Below are 16,016 nucleotides of genomic sequence, written 5' to 3' on the forward strand. Positions count from 1 at the left end.
CAACCTCTCATCTCTGTTTTATCCATCTCATCGTATAAAACTAAGTGCTATAATTATATCATACTGAAATTGCATCCCCCATGCACATGACCCCATACCTGTTGCATGAGTGAGATATATGGATGTACAGTCTTGATTTTTATGCAACAATAATAATAATTGCAAAATAATTTATCTCTCTCTCTCTCTGTCCCTCTCTCTATAATGGAAGAGACTTTTTCAGGGCAGCTGTGCCAGAGTCCATCACTAGGGGCCACAAGGCTTTTGAGCATGCCCAGGGGCAACGGGGCATCTTCATTGCTGCTCCTCTCTCCCTCTCTCTAATCTATAAAGCAAAAAAGGCCAAAAAAAGAAAAGAAAAGAAAAATAGAAAAGCCCATTTCTTGTAAGAATAAAAGATTAATAAATAAAAGAAGAAGATGGATTTTAGGACCGGAGCCAAACCGACCAGTCTTTGAGCAGTGAGGGATGAGAAATGACCTGCAAGATTCTTGAAGTTCTCAAAAAAAGGAAAAACAGAGAGCTTCAAATACCCCTGCAATCATAGTAAATGCCGAGCCTGACTCGGCGTGTCACAGGTTAGGGTTTTAGGGGGCGAGTACGGACTACTGATCCAAACCCCATGATAAATTCCACTGACTGGGATGAGAATCCCCCTTTTCATGATCACCATCACACACCACATCGTCCAGTTCAAAACGCACATTTAATAATGCAATCTGCATGTGTTTGTAAAGCTAAGCTCTGTTTTTTTTTTTCCATTTCTCGAGAGCTTTCGGTACTCTGTCCAGGCAAACTCATCCTTCAAAAAACCCAGAGACCATTGGCGCATCCGAATGACTCTTCTGCTGCTTTCGATCTATTTGGATGGACGAAACGATAAAAATCCCCAAGCTTTCGAGATGGATTATTGAGAGATTTTCGCCGACGAAGTTATGCGACGGAGACAAAGGAGGTGTCGGTCGGCTTATCCAGAGAGGGGACATACGACATGCAAGACCAGAGGCCTGGTTTTGGTGGGACGACTCGACTGGAATTGGGGTCAGGAGGGGGTGTATTCATTGTTGCAGATGTATGTAATTCAAAGAATTGAATCGAATTGAATGCAACGTGAAATAGTACTTCTCTCTCTTTCTAACGTTGGATTCATTCTTTCTTCGAGGGAAACTATTCACCAGCATTGACAGTCCTGTGGCAGTAAGTAAACCCGTGACAAGTATTACATCACTAACGAAGAACTTTGGCAGCGAACCAGGAAAGAGACCTCTCCCTCCATCACACACCCACCCATTTCAAATTCACTCAGCGTCAGAGATATCTTTTATCATTTTCTAATGTCAGTTGAGGAGAACGAAATGAGCTCTCACCACTGTTCCTTAGGATCTATGCAATCTTAAAACAGTGTCTTGGCCAAAACAATCGTGTAGCTCTGACCATACAAAGACAAGGCATGAACAATCTAGGACCATGTCCATGATTGACCTTATCTTTACATGGATTTAGCTCCCGCGAACAAAGGGTTAAAGTAAAATTAAAGTAACCCGAGAATGGAGTCAAGTTCAAAGCATTGTAAGGAACGGAGGGAGTCGAAGGTCAATGCACAGAAGACCACCAATATATATACATTGCCATTGTCTAGTAATATCAGATTTTTTTGTTCTTTCCTTTTCTTCTTCCGATTGTCTTGCGTAATGCATCATTTGCCTAAAAGTAAGACATACATATGTGGCGTTCCACATTTATGCGAAGGAACGGAATGCATATACGCTTATTGTTAGTATGTACGAAGCATAAGAATGTACAAATGCCACAGCAAATTGCGTCAGGGCTCGGAAGAGGATCTACCAAGATACTGGCGCCACTCCTCTGGAGTGCCTTTCCTTAGTCTCAACATCTTCGCCGCCGCGCTCGTCAAAGGTATGGTGAGTATGTCAAAGTCTTTTGGAGCCTGAGACATCAGGTAAAATCATTTCTTTTCGTTCTTTCCTTCTTTTTCACCATGAGACAATATCAGGGAGGAGGGAGAAAGAAAGGAAGGATGCTGGTAAAATGAAAATAGAGTATTTTATTCTCGATCTAGTTATTGCTATCAATCTAGTTGTTATCACTAAATTAAGGTCAAGTAAAACGGAGACTTCTTGGTGCCAATTAGATGTCTCAACAGTAGTTATTACCTTGGGGGTCTTGAGCAGCTTCATATTTGCTTCTTCTATTGTTTTTTGACCTTTCTTGGAATTGCATTTGGCACAGGCAGCTACCTGTCACACAGAGCAGCATTTTTCAGCAGTATCCTAGAATTCCTAGGAATGCTTTCCGGGAACACACTGTTACTTAACTTTCTAGCAAGTTTATCTCATTCTTAAGTCACATTTGTTGCAACGTCAACAAGAGTAAGATCTCCTTGGAGCCACCACCAGTGCTATTACTTTCTTACTAAACAATTCCCAGACAAAATTTAGTGTAGGAACAAGGAAGATTCGAGATGCTGAACCCCTCAACAGTACAGCAACACATTGTAAAAAGCACAACCTGACTTCACAGCAAGTTTTGCAAGCGATTGTAGCAGAAGCCGGAATTCTTGTACAATTCATTCACCAAGTCCAGGATGACACGATGCTCTTATAATCAGTTTGTCAATTAGCTTCCGCCATTTGCAGAAAACATATGGAAGACAAAAACTATTCTACAGAGAGAAAACTGACAAATTTTACAAGTCCAAGGTTGGGCTAAAGAACTTCACAACCCATAATAAGAACATACTGCATCTCAACCAGGTATGAGGGATTCCACAAAGCAAAGTTGGAGCACTCAATCTTCAATGACATGCATATGAATATATATTCTTCTTGAGGTTATTATGCTAAATTAGAAAGTGGTGATGACTGGTTTGCAGAAAAGCTATCGAAGTAAATGGACCATAGAAATCATTACTAGATGTATCTCTAAAGCGTCGAATTGTCAATATAAAAAAAGGAATTATCTGCAATAGAAAACTAACTTATTTATATTGCAATACCCTTGATTCACAAAAACCCTGGCAATGAAAAGCCGCATTGACCAACAGATTAAAAAGAAAGTTGCACGGCTCTAGGGGATGTGAAAAGGAAATCTTACCAAGTTTTCCCATGTCCATTTTCCACCTCGTGAAATTGGAAGAACGTGGTCAATAGTTAAATTCTCACCACAGGAGCAGTACCTATGAATGAGCAAAAGATTACTTTTTAGCTCACAAATCACTTGGGCAAGTAATAAAAATGGCCTGCTTTGGTGATTCTTTCAATGTCAATGACACCACACCTTTTTGAGGACAAGTGTTCACAAACAATTCAATTCTTTCGAGTAACAAACAACATAATGTTCTTGGAAGAAATGTCGGATAGTCATTCAAAAGCCACTAAACCTTGCCGATAAGCCGGCATAGTATCAACCTCTTAAAGCAAGCAACGCCTAGTATTATTTGAGAAACATTTAAACATTGTGTCAACTGATGGTATATCCAAAGGAATTGGCTCAACGGCTCATTGCTCCTATACAAAGGCAAAAAGAAAGACAATGGACTGATCTTCAACCTGATATTGTAGATAAGCACACGATACATGACTTCAGAGCTTTCTAGATCAAATACTGTCTAACAGAGCAAACAGAACTCATCAACTAAAAATTCATCTGCTAATTAATTAGACGAGTAGAGTTTGATGATAGTGTTAACCGGCTGATTACTTACTGGCAAATGTAGCTGTCTCTGTACAGTATGTTCTTACGACTAAGGTTGCTATTCACTCTTCTCCTCTTAACAACCTGCAGTAAATGTGGCACCTGGAGGGAAGCAGATGGGCATCAATGGTTAGGCAGAAACTGAAAACAGAGCATTGATCAGATAAAAATCCTGAATAAGGGCTTTGGGAATGAGCAAGAAGAACATGAGATATTCACACAATCATAGAGCAGTGGAAAATTTTTTAGAGCCCCGGCAACAAATGTGCCTTCAGTGCATACCCTTAGAACTGCTGGTATGTAGAATGATCCACTAGGAGAGTTCACTGTCTGATCATAATATTCTAGTACATCAGCCTGGAACAAATAGAAACCGAGAACGTAAAATTGAAAGGAGTCTCCATTATTTTTAAATCATATAGTCATCAAATTACTAAATGGTATCTTTCAACATGTCAAGACAGCCAAAGACATACGGCAATATTTTAATGTCAAAATTCAAAGCAGGGTTGTCATGTTCGAAAGGAATGTTTATGCTCCAACAGCTACATATATATCCAATTCCAAGCTAATTTGCATCTGCCCATTTTTCAAAAGCATGATATTGTCATTCAAGGTATGCGGAGTGGTGGCCTCTTCTTTAACTTACTCCAAAGGGAGATTTTCCATTTTCTGTTTCTATTAGACTTCGATCTGCAAATAATGCAAGCCAGCATGCTCTAACGACCTAATCGTTCATAGAAGATAACTACCATAAACTAGTAAAAGCATGTGATCAACCATCGTGGCCTTAACCTAGCAATTATGCATTACTCTCAGCTGAAACACTCGAATGAGCCATTTTTATTACAACCTTCTCCATGAACTCCAAGCAAATCGCACGCCTCCAGCAAACGACATTGACTGGCCTGAAGTAGGTTAACAACAATCAGAAAACCAATCAAACAAGAGAAGAAAGAATCCCAAGAAAACCAAACTAACTACAACGTAGACAACCCATGCAATGGCCTAACAAAGTTTGCTTGAAGAACTGATAAAAATATGAAAGCCAGCAAACCAAAGGAAATAGCAAAAGTCGCTTTTACCCATGATCAAAATGCTAATCACCTGGAAACGGGAGGCAAAAATTTCATAAAGATAATGCCGAAGCTATTTAAGCTTGAACAGAGCAAAGGACGAGTACGACAAGATCAACCAACTAACCTGTAAGAAAGATCCAATACCAGACCCCTGAAGCACGCCAACTCATCATCGAGTCCGAACTCGCCGTCGTACCCGTCGTCCTCTCCATGCACGCCTTCCTCACTGTGCTTATTAGCACTTTTCGCGTGCGCTCTTCCGTTTCGCCGCCAAGAACCGTGCTCGGCCGAGGAATCGAAAAACCCGAGCCTGCGCTTGCGGACATGGACTGATCCGAGCCCAAAGCGAAATGGGTCCTTCGATCCTTGCCTAAGCGAGCGACCTTCGCCGTTGAAGAGCAGCTTCATGGTTCCTTGAGCCGTGAACTGAGCCATCCACTCCACCGCTTCTCAGTTCCAACTGTCAAGACTCTCCCTTTCTATCCAATTCAAAACAATTTCCTCAACACCCGCGAAGGATTCGTTCCTATATTTATCCAGGAACATTAGATGAAGTCATGAAGCAAGAAAGTCTTTGATTTTTTTTTTTCTTGGGTGTCTTGGAGCGTGAGAGAAAGAAGTGAGAAAAAGAACGCTTTCACGGAAGAAACCGTTGCCACATAAATTGTCCAATTATTCCGTCGTCCCCCTCCGAATATCTTCTCCTCCTCCTCCCTCCCGAGTCGTTTCGTTTGCCTTGTTGGATTGGCTAACCCATATTCCGCATCTCTCTCCAAGGAGTCCTTGCAGCCCAGTTCGAACCCGTTTCAGATTTTTCGGCCTAAAACTTCATCTGGGCTCTGTCGCTTCCGAGAAGATTGGGCAACCTACGTCTCTACAGCGTACTTTTCTCTCTTTTCCCGTCGAATGGAAAATTCTAGTTGAACTTTCTGTTGTTTTGTATTGTATGTCGTGAGCCGTCACGACTTACCTAATTAATAGTGCATATATTGGAATTGCAATGTATGAAAGCAGAGCCAGATAACTTTTTCATAATTTGCCATAACACTTTGTGAGGTGTTTTTCGAACACTTCATAAGACATCATAAAATTCATACTATTACCGAAATTATATTGAATATTTGTCCCGGATCACACCATTCATATTCCAATCGAATTTTATTTTTGAAAGTTCATATCACATTTTAGAAAAAAAGGGTTTAATCAAATATTCAAGCTTTATTGTAAACAAGTACATTGCAATCGGCCAAAAAAAGGGAATCTAAGTTACATTACAAGAGAGAAGAGAAAGGGATGTGATTGCTCAGCCAAAGCAAAATCGCATTTCATCAAACATGTCTAGCCCTTAAACGGTGACAGATTCAAATGACGAATCCCCCGTTGACTCGAATCACCTGACCGTTGACCCACTCTCCCGCATCGCTAGCCAGGAACCCCACCACCTCCGCCACGTCCTTCCCCTCCCCAAGCCGGCCCATCGGACAGGCGTCCACCACCCTCTTCACCATCTCCTCCGTCTTCCCGGCGAAGAACAGCTCCGTCGCTACGGGCCCCGGCGCGACGCAGTTGGCCGTGATCCCTGTCCCCTTCAGCTCCTTCGCCGCGATTTTTGTCATCGTCTCCACCGCCGCCTTCGACGCTGCGTAGGCTGAGTACCCGGGGAAGAGGCCCCCGACGACCGACGTGGTCACCATCACGATCCTCCCCCCTCCGCCGCGCCTCAGCCGGTTCACAGCCTCCCGGCACCCGAGGAACGCGCCCCGCGCGTTGACCTTGAAGGTCGAGTCCCACTCCTCCACCGTCGTGTTGGCGAGGCTGGGGAATTTGGGGTCCATGACGCCGGCGCAGTTGACGAAGACGTGGGCCGGGGATCCGAACACGCGCTCCGCCTCGTCGAAGAGGCGCTTGACCTGATCGGGGTCGGAGACGTCGGCTTTGACGGCGATGGCGCGCGGAGGCGCGGAAGGGTCGGAGCCGGACGAGTTGAGCTCGGCCGCGAGGGCGTCGGCTTGAGCCGAGCTGGAGGCGTAGTTGACGACGAGCCGGGCGCCGAGGGAGCCGAGGTGGGAGGCGATGGCGCGTCCGATGCCGCGGGATCCGCCGGTGACGATGGCGACGCGGCCCTCGAGGGGAAGCGGAGCGGGACTGACCGCGTGGGCCTTGATTTCTGTGGCCATTGCACGGAGCTGGAGAGAGAGAGAGAGAGAGATTGAGCGTGTGTTGATGGGCTCCGAATAGCAAAGATCGAGCCGGTGTGCAGCGCTGCAGATCAGATGGCGGGACGAGACATGGGAGGAGATTATTTAAAGCGGTCGAAGAAAGAAGAAGCAAAGTGCGAATCCGACAGCTGCATCGTGCGCACGTCCCTACGTCGATCATGCATACGTAATCACGCGCGTATTCCGAACTTGGAACTTGGCGAGCGAAGTTCTTCAAGTGATGAAGTCATGGCTGACGGCTTTTGTTTATGCAGCGCCCCACCAAATATGTGGTCAATTATAAACCGCAGTGAAGAATTACGTAATTTAAGTACTGACTAGTTGAAACTAAGCAACACGTTACGAAAATGAAATGTGTAACGGAAAAAAAAAAAATATTATATACTTTTCAAAAGACCAAGCGTATTTCTCAATAGACTTAAGGGGAAATTTAAAATAAGAGCATGAAATGCTTTCATTTTATCTAATAAGAGTTTAAAGTAGATCTTATTTTAAATATGAGTTTGAAGTGGTTATATTATCTCAAATAAGGGTGTAAAATGAATTTTACTTCAAATAAAGGCTTGAAATGATTTTAGTCTTTTAATTGTTTAAATTTGTTTCCTTTTTCTATTCTCTTCTTTCCTTCACTGGCTCTCAAGCAAGGGCTACCCTTGCCCTTGTGCCCTCGCTAGCTTCGAGCAGGGGCATCCCTTGCCTAAGCGGCATTGGGTGCGGGTTGCCTCACCTAGGCTAGGTAGGCGAGGGCGATCCTTGCCCAATGCCAATGAGGGTGGCCCGTGCCTAAATCTGACAACCTTCACCATGACTATTGGAGGGAAGAAGAGAAAAGAAAACGAAAAAAGAAAAAGAAAATGAAAGGAAAGGAAAGAAAAAAATTTAAAAATTTAAAAATACATTCATGAGTTTTTTTTTTTAAACTAAAATACCTCTTCTCCAATGGCAAGAGTAGTCATTAGCCAACCAAAAGTCATTATTTGAGATAATTTGACAATTTCAGGTTTTTATTTGAAATAATATCCAATTTCATACCTTTATTTGAAGTTTTTATTTGAAATTTTCCCAAAATTTAATTGATGAGAGTAAAATTTGATCATTTATTAATAGAAATATTGGTCATTTGAAAAAAACGATTGCTTGCCAATGGAGTCATTGACGAAGACCTCAGAGTTGAAAAAAGTCATCAATACGGACATAAAAAATTTGTCAAGAGAATAATCATTGATTATTACGCTAGGATCGTTGTAACTTCTTATAATCACTTGGAATTTTTTTTTTTATTCAGTAATTATTTGTAATGATTTGTAACCTCCATTTGTAAGCTCCGTTGGTAAATATTGATTGTAGGCTTTAAATAGCCTCATCTTACTCTTTCCAGGAGCCTACCTAAATCAAACAAATTTACTATCTTCAGTATCTTTTACTTTCTTGAACTGTACTTCATGGATCCAGTAGAGTTGCTCTTCATGTAGGTCCATGTCTGGCCACCAGCGCCTGCCTCCGCGGACAGCTTCTTCATGTGTGGCCGAATCTGTCTTCTTCATCTTCTTTCTCGAGTTTTGGCTTGCTCGGCAGATTCGATTTGGGAATCAGAGCAATCAGGCTTGGCTTTGCATTTGGAGATGTGGATGGCCCTGGCAAGTTGGAAATCCTGTGTCAATTTGTCGAAAGACTAGGAATTTGTGGCTGACTAATGAGGATTGAAGGGAGAGATGGATGCCTGATATGCTCCAGTTTCCGCAAAATCGGTGGCCTCTATGCAGCGAAGAAGAAGAGGAGAAAAAAAGAAAAACCGCCCAACCGTTTTATCGGTCCAGATTATATTAGCATATTGGGTCACGATATCTTTTTTCCTACATGTACGGTTTGATTAGATGTCGTGGATACCTGAACAGTTGACGCCCCTAATTGCAGCCCGATTTGGACTTTTCAGCCTCAACGTGGTCATCCGGACTCTCTAACTTACAAGAAGATGGGTGATCTACGTCTTTACATTGTACTTTTCTCTTTCTCATTTGGCAAAAATTTCTAATTGAACTTCTGTTGTGAGCCATTTTGACTTACGCATTTCATAATGCACGTACTCGAATTGCAACCTATCAAAACCGAGTAAAGTGACTTGTTTAAAACTGCTATAATACTTAAGCTGACACGCTTATAAGACCTCATAAGATAATGTAACATCCTTATTATTGCCAAAACTATGCTAAACAACTTATTTGTAATCACGTAATACCCACCCCAAAACACCCCCTACAATGGCATATGAAGACGTTTTGAGCTCATTGAGTTCATCTCCTCCAATGGAATATTTATAGCGCATTTCTTAACACTCGCCCTCACGTAGACATTTTGAGAGGCATTATTTGTGAATTACGGCATCCATCATACATATTTTCATTTTATCATAACCACTAATTCAACATCAAGCTTGCCGACATCTAGCTCTAGTTCTCTTTTTCAATTCGAGTAATTATCCAATCGCACAGTTCACATTCCATTCGGAGTTTCGCGACATGCTTTCTATTTTCAATCGCCTAAAATCCTACAGGCCGCTGCATAGGCGTGTATTGCGTGAAATGGGTTGTAATTTCTTCAATTCAATTAGATATTTGAGCTTGATATTAGACAAGTACATTATAAACGTCCCAAAAAAAGTAAACCTAAGTTCCATTACAAGAGAGAAGAGATAGGTGTGCGATTGCCCAGCCAGCGCAAAATCGCATTTCATCAAACAGGTCAGCGACGAATCTAGCCGTCAACAGCAACGGAATCAAATGATGAATCCCCCGTTGACTCTAATCACCTGACCGTTGACCCACTCTCCCGCGTCACTCGCCAGGAACCCCACCACCTCCGCCACGTCCTTCCCCTCCGCGAGCCGCCCCAGCGGACAGGCGTCCACCATCCTCTTCACCGTCTCCTCCGTCTTCCCGGAGAAGAACAGCTCCGTCGCCACGGGCCCCGGCGCGACGCAGTTGGCCGTGATCCCTGTCCCCTTCAGCTCCTTCGCCGTGATTTTCGTCATCGTCTCCACCGCCGCCTTCGACACTGCGTAGGCTGAGTACCCGGGGAAGAGGCTTCCGACGACCGACTTGGTCACCATCACGATCCTCCCCCCTCCGCCGCGCCTCAGCCGGTTCGCAGCCTCCCGGCACCCGAGGAACGCGCCCCGCGCGTTCACCTTGAAGATCGAGTCCCAGTCCTCCACCTTCGTGTCGGCGACGCTGGGGTATTTCGGGTCCATGGCGCCGGCGCAGTTAACAAAGACGAGGGCGGGGGATCCAAAGGCGCGCTCGGCCTCGTCGAAGAGGTGCTTGACCTGATCGGGATCGGAGATGTCGGTTCTGACGGCGATGGCGCGCGGAGGAGCGGACGGTTCAGAGACGGACGAGTTGAGCTCGGCCGCGACGGCGTCAGCGTGAGCCGAGCTGGAAGCGTAGTTGACGACGAGCCTCGCGCCCAAGGGAGCTGAGGCGGGAGGCGATGGCGCGGCCGATACCGCGGGATCCGCCGGTGACGATGGCGACGCGGCCGTCGAGGGGAAGCGGCGGCGGACTGGCCACGCCGGCCTCGATTCCTGTGGCCATCGCAGAGAGAGAGAGAGAGAGAGAGAGAGAGAGGTTGAGCAAGTGGTGATGGGCTCCGATGGACAAGATCAACTCGACGTGCAGCGTTGCAGATCAGATAGCGAGACGAGATGTCGGCGGAGATTATTTAAAGCGATCGAAGAAGAAGAAGAAGAAGAAGCGGGGAGCGAATCCGACAACTGCATGGTGCGTTGCGTACGTCATCACGTCAATCATGCACGCTTATCTATCTCATTCAAAGTGCGCATGGGCACCCTGAACGTGGCGAGCGAGTTCTTCAAACGATGCTGTCGTGTCTGATGAGTGATGACGAGGTGAAATGAAATTTGCTCCTTTGTTTATGCAGGGCCCCACCAAATCCAAATATTGTGGTAGATTATAAAACCCTAGTGAAGAATTACGTAAATTAACTACTGATTGGTTTTTTTTTGGTCGGTGTTTAACTACTGATTGGTTAAAACTAGGCAATCGTGGCACGAATCTACAGTAAGGAAATTGTGATAAAAAGGTACTTGTCCCCATCGAAACTTGCTGATCCTGTGAAAAACTTGCTTGCTGTTGTGTGGAAAAATCCACTAACTACAAAAATGAGGTTCCTATCTTTATTGATACGACTAAGGTTATTTGTCCTCATTGAAAACTACAGATCACTTGAAAAACAAATTGATGGGTTTCTCTAGTATGTGTATACTTGTCTGGTTAAGTATAGTTTTAATCATCTAAGTTTCGGCATTTGTACAATGTGGTCCTCTAACGTTATTTTGTTCGGTTAAGCGCTCTAACCTTCTTGATAAGTGTAATTTGGTTCTCTAAGTTCTAAATTATACAATCAAATCCTTTAACTTTCTAGGTTTATGCAATCCAATCTTTTGGTCAATTTGCTCTTGCCAAACCTCAACATTGTCATTATAGCATCTCGCACGATGCTAAGTAGACTGCAAAATGGGGAAAAACAAGTTAGGATTAAACGAAAAAAGGAACAATGATTTCATAATGTTAGTTACAACCGGTAAGTGAAACACTGATTGCATAACTTAAGAATGTTCAAAAGCTTGAATAGGGAAAATAAAATTTTGGATGATCAAATCACACGAATTAAGAAAGTTAGAAAACTTGATTGAATTAAAAAAAGTTAGAAGCACAAACACTCAAATATTAAAATTAAATCGTGAATGATGAAAATACTTTTTATTCATTTTTTTTTGTAAGCAATGCCACTTATTATTGTTTAATTTTTTTCAAATTATTTAATCTTGAAGATTATTTTAATATTTTTTTCAAAATAACTTACAAAACAAATGGCTGCATGGTAACGTTTCTATTTCTCGATTTTGTTTTTTTTTTTCGGAACAAAAAAAAGAACATAAATCTGTTTAGTAACGCTAACTTATTTTTCTATTTCCCAAAATAGAAAAGTAGCTGGGGAATAAATTTGAAACAAAAACAAGAAACAAAAACAAGTAGCTTTTTGTTCTGGGAATAATTTCTAGAAATAAGTTCTTTTTTTTTTTCTTTTCTATTTTTCTTTTGTTCTTCTTCCTTGTTGCGGTCACCATTGGCTGCTTGCCAACCGTAAGCCACCTCTTGTTGCTGCGACCATCGCCGCGGCCGATTGTCGGCGATGCGCTGACGATGCCGCCGCTTGTAGCTCACCGATTGCCATCCATAGCCCTTTGGGTCGACAACCGCCACCATTCGCCGGTAGCCTACCGTCGCCAACCGTGACACGACTACCGCTTTGTCGCATGATCGCCGATTGTCACTTTGCGATTGTCGCCGTGGGATGTCACCCACTCACCAGCCACCGCCCCTCTCGCGGCCGGTGGGGTGTGGGAGGCAATCTGCACGACGGTTAGCGATGATGGTTGTACGAAGGTGGTCGGTGGTTGGCGATTCATGAGCAAGAAGAAAAAACAAATAAATAAAAAAAAATTTAAAAATTTTACCAAATACATTTCTATTTTTTTCTATGACCATCAACTGTTGCTGCATGATCGTAGCACGACCATCGCACGACCGCCAATTGTTGCCACCGACCATTGCCGCAAGATTGTTGCCCATAGCCCACCGGCCGTGGGAGGGGGTGGTGGCTGGTGACCTGTGGGCGGTGGTCTTATGGCGGCCGGTCGAGCGACGGTCGGCCGGTTGTGTGGTGGTTGGCGACGGCAGGTGGTCGGCGGACGACAGCGGTTGTCGGTTGGTGGGTTGTGGGCGGCGGCAACCGTCACGAGCGGTCAGCTGTCGATGGTGGCCGACGATTGGCAAGCAGTCGGCGGTGGCCGCAATAAAGAAGAAGAACAAAAGAAAAGAAAAAAAAACTTATTTATAGAAATTGTTCTTGAGAGCAAGAAGCTATTTTTTTTTTTCTATTTCAAATCTATTCCCCACCCACTTTTCTATTATGAGGAATAAAAAAATAAGTTAGCGTTACCAAACAGATTTATGTTACTTTTTTGTTTCGGGGAACAAAAACACAGAAATCGGAAGAAATAGAAACGTTACCATGTAGATCCTAATAGGTCCATTGTCTCTGCCCACTATCCAATAAGGCGAAACTAGGGTTTCGTTTCCCATCACCAACGAGAGAGAGGGCTGTCGCCTCCTCCATCGTCCTTCTCTCCAGTCTCAATTTCCCCTTCACAAGTATTGCCCTCTCTCTCTCTGCTCTCATCCTTCACCATTTCTTCCTCGCATGTGCTTGCCGTTTTTTCTTTCGCACCATTCCGATTTTTGTGCCTACAAAACCTAGCAAAATTATTTTTCGTTTGCTATCATCCTCCTGATAACGAGCTTAGTTCCTACATACGGGCTAACTAAACTCCTCGAAAACCAATAACACCAATCACAACCATGACTGAGTTCGTCTCTAGCATCCTTGGAATTCTTGTCGAGAAACTAACTTCATCGGTTGTTGAAGAAATTCAACTGGTCTGTGGCATCAAGGATGATTGAGAGAAACTCAAGAACACGCTAGAGATGATCCAGATGGTGCTTGCCGATGCTAAGCAGAGGCAAACAAAAGAGAAAGCTATGCGCCTTTGGTTGTTGAGGCTAAAAAACTAGTGCTATGACGCCGAGGACACGCTAGACGAATTCGAAGCCAGGGCTCTATAGAGGCGAGTGCGGTCCACTGAGCACTTGACCCTCAAAAGGAAGGTACGCTACTTGCACTCGTGGATATCCAAGTTGATTTTCCAGTTTAAGATGGCGCATGATATGAAAGAACTGAGAAAGAGTCTTGATGGGATCGATAAAGACGAAACTCGATCCACCTTGTTGACTGATGTTCATTAAAGGACCATAGTTCCACAGAGGGAAACTCATTCTTTCGTACCCGCTTTGAATGTGATTGGAATAAACAAAGAAAATAAAATCATAATAGAATGATTGAGAAGTGATGCTAAAGCTATAAAAGTCTTTCTAATTATCGAAATGGGAGGTGCCGAAAAGACAACTTTTACTAAGTGGGTATACGATGATGAATGGGTAAAGAAGCATTTTAAAATCAACCAAGTTTGGTTATCCATGCCACTAGAATTCAAATTTGAAAATATAATAAGATATATCATCAAGTCTCTTAGGGCCGCATGGCAACATTTCTATTTTGGGAATTATTTCTTTTCGAAATAGTTTTTATTTTCTATTTCTACTCCGGGAACAATTTTTGAGTAAAATAAGGTGTTTGATAATTATACAAAATTTTTATCTGAAATAAAAAAAAGAATAGAAATGAGTTTGGTAAAAATTTATAAATGTTTGTATTTATTTGTTTTTTCTTCTTACTCACGACCCGATCGCCCGGCCCACCGCCGCACGTCCACTGCACGGCCATCGCACGACCGCCGCACAGCCATTGCACGACCGCTGCACGCTCGCCGCACGTTGCCGCAAGATTGCCGGCCACAGCCCACCGGTTGTGCGAGGGGCCGGTGGCCGATGAGCTATGGGCGCAGATCCTACAATGATCGTGGTGATGGTCGGTGGTCGTACGGCGGCAAGCGGCGGTCGTGCGGTGGTTGGCGACGATAGGCTGGCGACGGACGATGGCAGTCATCGACCGATGTGCTGTGGGTGGCGGCCGGTGGGCTATTGTCGGCAACAACCGTCGCCGGCAATCGCCGGCGGTCGCATGCGACGGTGGCCACGGGTGGCAGGAGTTGAAATACTCCTTTACCCATTCATCATTGTATACCAATCTAGTAAGAGTCGTCTTTCCGACACCTCCCATTCCGATAATTGAAAAGACTTCTATAGCTTCAGCATCACTTCTCAACCACTCTATTATGATTTCATTTTCTTGTTTCTTCCAACCACATTCAAAGTGAGTACAAAAGGATGAGTTTCCCTCCGCGGAAGTATGGTCCTTTCATGAACATTAGTCGTCAAGACTCTTTCTTAGTTCTTTCATATTATACGCCATTTTAAACTGGAAAATCATCTTGGATATCCACAAGTACAAGTAGCGTACCTTCCTTTTGAGGGTCAAGTGCTCAGTGGACCGCACTCGCCTCTACAGAGCCCTGGCTTCGAATTTGTCTAGTGCATCCTCAGCGTCATAGCACCAGAATTTTAGCCTGGACAACCAAAGGCGTACAACTTTCTCTTTTGTTTGCCTCTGCTTAGCATTGACGAGCACCATCTGGATCATCTCTAGTGTGTTCTTGAGCTTCTCTCAATTATCCTTGACGCCACAAACCAATTAAATTTTTTCAACAGCCGATGAAGTTAGTTTTCCACAAGAGTTCCAAGGATGTTAGAGACGAACTCAGTCATGGTTGTGATTGATGTTATTAGTTTTCAAGGAGTTTAGTTAGCCAATATGCAGGAACTAAGCTCGTTATCAGGAGGATGATAGCAAACGAAAAATGCTTTTGCCAGGTTTTGTAGGCACAAAAATCGGAATGGTGCGAAAGAGAACGCGGCAAGTATAGGTGAGGAAGAAATGGCGAAGGACGAGAGTAGAGAGATAGAGAGAGAGGGCAGTACTTGTGAAGGGAAAATTAAGACTAGAGAGAAGGATGATGGAGAAGGCGGCAGCCCTCTCTCTTGTTGGCGATAGGGAAACAAAACCCTAGTTTCGCTTTCTTGGATGGTGGGTAGAGAGGATGGACCTATTAGGACCTATATGGTAACGTTTCTATTTCTCCCGATTCTTTTGTTCTTGGAACAAAAAAGGAACATAAATCTGTTTGGTAACACAAACTTATTTTTATATTCCTCGGAATAGAAAAGTGGTGGGAATATATTTGAAACAAAAATAAGAAACAAAAAAAAGTAGCTTCTTGCTCCGAAAACAATTTCTAGAAATAATTTTATTTTATTTTTATTTTTTATTTTTTAAAAATTTTGTTCTTCTTCCTTGTTGCGGCCACTACCGACCGCCCGCTAACCGTTGACCACCTCTTGCCGCTGGG

At 43.6% G+C, this 16,016-nt stretch overlaps 2 protein-coding genes and 1 pseudogene across 3 annotated transcripts; all 3 read right to left on the reverse strand.

The window, feature by feature from the left end:
- Positions 1 to 1,584: 1,584 nt before the first annotated feature.
- Positions 1,585 to 5,463, reverse strand: LOC104442799. Of its 2 annotated transcripts, XM_010056196.3 has the most exons (7): positions 4,918 to 5,462; positions 4,568 to 4,622; positions 3,997 to 4,071; positions 3,725 to 3,816; positions 3,115 to 3,196; positions 2,175 to 2,258; positions 1,585 to 1,948 (listed from the first exon to the last, which is right to left on the reverse strand). In XM_010056196.3, exons 1-7 carry the CDS (start codon positions 5,226 to 5,228, stop codon positions 1,823 to 1,825), a joined length of 825 nt encoding a protein of 274 aa, XP_010054498.1. In that variant the 5' UTR covers positions 5,229 to 5,462; the 3' UTR covers positions 1,585 to 1,822. The 2 variants fall into 2 exon arrangements, with proteins under 2 accessions (XP_010054498.1, XP_010054503.1); XM_010056201.3 differs by lacking the exon at positions 3,997 to 4,071 and having other exon boundaries at positions 4,918 to 5,463.
- A 528-nt stretch (positions 5,464 to 5,991) lies between these two features.
- Positions 5,992 to 7,048, reverse strand: LOC104442820 (NADPH-dependent aldehyde reductase-like protein, chloroplastic). Its single transcript, XM_010056209.3, has one exon. The coding sequence runs from the start codon at positions 6,968 to 6,970 to the stop codon at positions 6,155 to 6,157; it is 816 nt and encodes a 271-aa protein (XP_010054511.2). The 5' UTR covers positions 6,971 to 7,048; the 3' UTR covers positions 5,992 to 6,154.
- A 2,737-nt stretch (positions 7,049 to 9,785) lies between these two features.
- Positions 9,786 to 10,602, reverse strand: LOC104414126 (annotated as a pseudogene).
- Between the last annotated feature and the right edge of the window lie 5,414 nt (positions 10,603 to 16,016).

This window comes from Eucalyptus grandis, chromosome 1 (genome assembly GCF_016545825.1).
Source record: "Eucalyptus grandis isolate ANBG69807.140 chromosome 1, ASM1654582v1, whole genome shotgun sequence".
Classification (NCBI taxonomy): domain Eukaryota; kingdom Viridiplantae; phylum Streptophyta; class Magnoliopsida; order Myrtales; family Myrtaceae; genus Eucalyptus; species Eucalyptus grandis.